This window comes from Solanum lycopersicum, chromosome 3, assembly GCF_036512215.1.
Source record: "Solanum lycopersicum chromosome 3, SLM_r2.1".
NCBI classification, from domain to species: domain Eukaryota; kingdom Viridiplantae; phylum Streptophyta; class Magnoliopsida; order Solanales; family Solanaceae; genus Solanum; species Solanum lycopersicum.
This window is the reverse complement of record NC_090802.1, coordinates 17,091,918-17,097,138: the sequence shown is the minus strand read 5'-3', so window position 1 is coordinate 17,097,138 and position 5,221 is coordinate 17,091,918. Positions and strand designations below refer to the sequence as shown.

At 35.7% G+C, this 5,221-nt stretch overlaps 1 protein-coding gene across 1 annotated transcript; it reads right to left on the bottom strand.

Moving 5' to 3' along the window:
• Nucleotides 1-244: 244 nt before the first annotated feature.
• On the bottom strand, nucleotides 245-4,541 carry LOC104646366 (uncharacterized). The gene is made up of 4 exons (XM_010319683.2): nucleotides 4,231-4,541; nucleotides 3,850-4,130; nucleotides 3,767-3,795; nucleotides 245-703 (listed from the first exon to the last, which is right to left on the bottom strand). Exons 1-4 carry the CDS (start codon nucleotides 4,539-4,541, stop codon nucleotides 245-247), a joined length of 1,080 nt encoding a protein of 359 aa, XP_010317985.2.
• Between the last annotated feature and the right edge of the window lie 680 nt (nucleotides 4,542-5,221).

The following is a 5,221-nucleotide window of genomic DNA, read 5'->3' as shown; positions in this document are numbered from 1 at the left end:
ATTCACATCAAAGAGACGTTGGAGTTTTAATGCGACTCTATGTATTTCCCGCCCAAACAAAAAATTAAATAGTAGAACCAGGTTGAAAATATAAGAACATGAGTCTGTGGTGAGTAGAACTTGGTTCTTTTAGTTCTGAAACGCGAGTCCCAAAGATAGACGATTTTTAAGAAATGGTTCTCGCCCAAGAGCCTTAGAAAAAATGTCAGCAATTTGGTCCTGTGTAGCTCAGAATTTCATTATGTTAAATCCTTTTTTCAACATTGTCTCTCAGAAAGTTTTGTAGAATGTCAATATGTTTAGTGTGCTTGCGATGGACCGAGTTCTTTGCCATATTGATAGCACTAGTGTTATCACACATAATGGGAATATAACCCGTCTTAATCCCAAAGTCTTCTAATTGTTGCTTTATCCATAATAATTGGGCACAACAAGATGCAGCTGCTACATATTCTCCCTCTGCTGTTGAGAGGGCAACGAAATTTTGTTTTCTAGTGGCCCATGAGACAAGAAATGGTCCTAGATACTTTGACATTCCAAATGTACTTTTTTGCTCAACTAAGAATCTGGCGTAGTCAGCATCAGCACGTCCAATTAAACCAATTGAGTCTCCTTCTTGGTACCATTGCACTAGGTTCACAGAACCTTTGAGGTACCTAAGTATTCTCTTTCTTGCTTTTAGATGAGACTCATAAGGACATGACTGAAATCGTGCACAAAGTCTAACACTAAACATAATGTCTGGTCTTCTTGATGTTTGGTATAATAGTCATCCAATCATACCTCTATATTTTGTATCATTAACTAGAGAACTTATTTCATCTTTATTTAAATTTGGGATAGTGCAAATGGGAGTGTCGATTATCTTGGCTTCATTCATGTCAAATTTTTTCAGTAGTTCATTAATGTATGTCTGTTGATTAATGGAAGTACCTGTAGGAGACTGATCAATTTGAAGACCTAGGAGGAAAGTTATTTCACCCATCATACTCATCTCAAACTCACTACTCATGAGTTTGGCAAACTCAATTCCAATTGAGGGGTCAGTTCCACTAAATATGATGTCATCGAAAAAAGTTTGTACAATGAGCATATATGAACCTTACTTTTTAAGAAAGAGTGTATTGTCTATTTTTCCACGGGAGTAACCATGTGTTATAAGAAATGTGGATAAACAATCATACCATGCTGTTGGAGCTTGCTTTAGTCCGTACAGTGCTTTTTCTAGCTTGTAGACATGTTCAGGTTTATCTGGGTCCTCAAAACCAGGGGGTTATTTCATAAAAACATCTTCTTGTAGAAAACCATTCAAAAACACACTTTTTACATCCATATGATAGAGTTTGAATTCCATATGGGCTGCAAAAGCAATTAACATTCTTATAGCTTCCATTCTTGCCACTGGTTCAAAGGTTTCATCATAATTGATTCCCTCTTCTTGGTTGTAACCTTGAACCACTAGTCGAGCTTTGTACCTAGTGATCTAAGCTGGGTCATCTAGTTTATTTCTTATGACCCATCGAGTACCTATGATAGTTCGATCATGTGGTCTGGGAACCAGGTTCCAGACTTTGCTTCTTTCAAACGGACTTAATTTCTCTTGCATAGTAATAAATCACTTTGGATCTCCTAAGGCTTCTTTTATATTTTTGGGAACAACTAGAGATAGATACGCTAAGAAGGCACACATATTTTGTACTCTAGATCTGGTATGAATCCCTGATTCCAAAGGTGTGAGGATGTTTTGAATGGGATGAGAACTTTTATGTTTCCAACCATGAACCTGAGATATTTGAGTTGATTCAGATATTGGAGTATCTGATGTTTTTGTTTCTGTCTCTTTTGGTATATTCTCAATTTCTTGAAGATCGGCCTATTTGTGGTATTATTCTCATCTGATTGTAAATCTTCTGATGGTTTTGGAGGATGTTCTTCAGGATTATCCGATTCTTCAACTGTGCTTTCATAAAAAAGAACATGCATGCTTTCTTCCACTCGATTTGTTCCTTTGTTGAGTACTTTATATGCTTTTCGTTGTGTTGAATATTCCAAGAATATTCCTTCATCACTCTTGGCATCAAATTTTCCCAAATTATCATTTCCATTATTGTCCACGTAACATATGCATCCAAATGGTCGAAGATGTGCTTAGATCAACTTTCTTCCTTTAAGTAGTTCATATGGGGTTTCATTTAAAAAATTCCTTATCTTGCACCTGTTTATCAGATAACAAGCAGTGTTTATGGCCTTTGCCCAATAGAATTGTTGTAGTTTGCTTGCTATTAGCATAGTTCTAGCGATGTCTTCAAGAGTTCTGTTCTTACGTTCAACTACACAATTTTGTTGCGGAGTTCTTTATGCAGAAAAATTATGGTCAATTCCATTTGTACTGCAAAAACAAAAGAATTTTGATTTTTCAAATTCTGAACCATGATCTTATCTTATGTTAATGACTTCTGTTATTGAGTTTCTTCTGAACTAGTCTCACAACTATGTCAAATAGTTCATAAGTTTCATACTTTGTTGCCAATAACAGAGTCTAAGTAAACCTTGAGTAGTCATCAACTATTACAAGAATGTATCTTTTGCCTCTTCTACTTATCACATGCATTGGTTCACATAAGTCTATGTGAAGCATCTCTAAAGGTTTTGTGGTACTAACCATTCCCTTTGGTTTAAAAAATGATTTTTATTGTTTCCCTTTGACACATGCGCCACAAACCTGTTCACTATGCAGAATTTTCCCGGGCAATCCTCTAACTAGATCTTTTGGTATTAGTTTATTAATTGTAGAGAGGCTAATATGTCCTAGATTTTTGTGCCAACGCGCAGAGCTTTCAGTGAGAGCACTGAGGCAAGTAAGTGAATTTTCTGACCTTATTATTTGAGTTGTGTATACATTCTTGTGTCTCTTTCCCTGAAGTACCAGTTCCTCAGTTGTTCAATTTATCACTCTACATTCAACTGCAGTGACTACCTTGTTCCCTTTGTTTCACATTTGAGATATGCTTAGTAATTTATGTTGAAGTCCATTTACGTAGTATACATCATTGGTGGATTGTTGGAGATTGATTCCTACCTTTCCAATTCCTTGTATTTCCCTAGTGCTTTAATTTTTCTCTCACTAAAGCCTGCAGTTTTATCATAACCGAGTTAGTTTTGGTACCCAGATCCACTTAAGTGCCTGTTTGTGATTAAAGGGATATATGAGAATTTTTTTAGCCCATCTAGGAAGAACTTTAGACGTAGAAACAGGTTCAGGATCAGTTTTCTTCTGACTTTTTCTTAGAAAGGAAATTATTTTCTAATGAGCAATTTTTTTATTGTCACATGCATGACTCTTATGTCCTGTCAAGCCACAGTGAGAGCATAGACAATCTATCTTAGGATTTTTTGTTTCCGAAAAACCTATTCCATGTATTGAGCTGGATTGACTTTTATGGAGACTATCGAGAACTATGGAGGACCTATTCCACCTCATACCGTTCTCTACTTCCTGTTCAATCGTGTTCAATTTCTTTTGTAAGGCTTGATTTTTCAAGAAGCTAGAGTTTAAATCTTTTTCTAATAATACTTGTTTATTAAGAAGGGAACAATTTTGTTGTTCAAGAGTCATGTTCTCTTTTCTTAGAGATGCGTAATCTTGCATTAGTAGTTCTTTTTCATGGAATGTTGTCTCATATGCCATAATTATAGTTTCCAAAAGTGACTTTAGCTCTCTTTTAGAATAGATTTCCCTGTTTTTCATAGAGAAAGATGAGCTAACCTGACTGTTTTGGTCTTCTTCTTCTTGCTCTGAATATTAACCATCCATCAAAGCATGAATTGTATCTTGTGCTTGAAAAGTACCTTCTTTGTTTGCTTCTTCAGTTACCGCCACTAATACGAAAAAGTAGTATTTATCTTCTTGTTTTATTGCAAGTAGAGATTGATTCTTGATTTCTTCATTCTCAGATTCCTCTTCAGATATGCCTCCTATTGCAGCGAGTACCTTTTTCATGGATATGTCGGCCTCTTGATTTGTCCTTCTCAGGTTATTGGGAATATATCTATCTTCTTTTGCCTTTTCTGGGTTGTTTTTCTTGTATTCTAACGCCCATAGTGGACAGAATTTTATAAAGTGGTCTGGACTACCACATTTATGACATAGTTGTTCTCTATAGTTTTCAACATTATTTTGTGGAGTCTTTTTTTTTAAATGTTTGTCCCCTTTTTAACTGTTCGGATAACCTTTTGTCCATGAGTGCAATGTTTTCATTCTCAAAATCTTTAGAAGTAGTAGTTTTTAAAGACAAATTCTTTTCTTTCCTTTTACTACCAATCTCTTTTTCTTGATTTATCTTCAGCTCGTATAATATGAGGTTTCCAATGATCTTTTCCATAGCAATCTTATCTAAGTCACGTGCTTCAGTAATTGCTTCAACTTTACTTTCCCATGATTCAGGTAAGAAGCTCAAGTGTTTTATGACTGCCTTTCCGTTTGGAATTACTTCACCTAGAGAGTAAATCTCATTGATGATAGTAGTGAATCTAGTGTGCATATCTTGAATTGTTTAGCCTTCCATTATTTTGAAATTTCGTATTGTCTATTCAAGTTGTCGTGTTCCTTCATGTGTAGTCTGCAAAGTTTCCCAGATTGACTTAGCATCTTGGAAAGAAGAGATCCTGTTGTATTTGTCTTGTCCTATGCCATAAATTAGAATTTTCTTAGATTTTGCATCATTTTTAATTGCCAGTTTATCTGTGGCATCCCACTCCTTTCTCTTTGTTGGTACCATTGTTTCTCCATCACGCCCCTTTTTCATAGGAATAGTAGGACCATCTACGAGTACACTCCAGAGATCCAGATTTTCTCCTGTTATATGGTCCATCATGCGATTCTTCCACCATCCATAATATTTTCCATCGAACAGTGGTGGTCGAGTTTAAGAAGCTCCTTCGTGGGGGTAGGTGGTGTTGCCATTTTCTTTTCAAGATGTTAATCTTTTAGTGAAAAGATCTTGCTCTGATACCAATCGAAGAAACCTTACTCACAAAACCTTCCTATCTCCAGGAAGGAAAAACTCATCTATGTTTTATTAATTTTTCTTACTCAATTATAATTTTCGATTAACTCTAATCGAATTCTTCAAATTCACAAGAAGCCAAACCCACTTCTTGCAAACTTACTCACAAATCTCCTCTCTCCACAAGAAACCAAACCCACTTCTTGTTTACACGA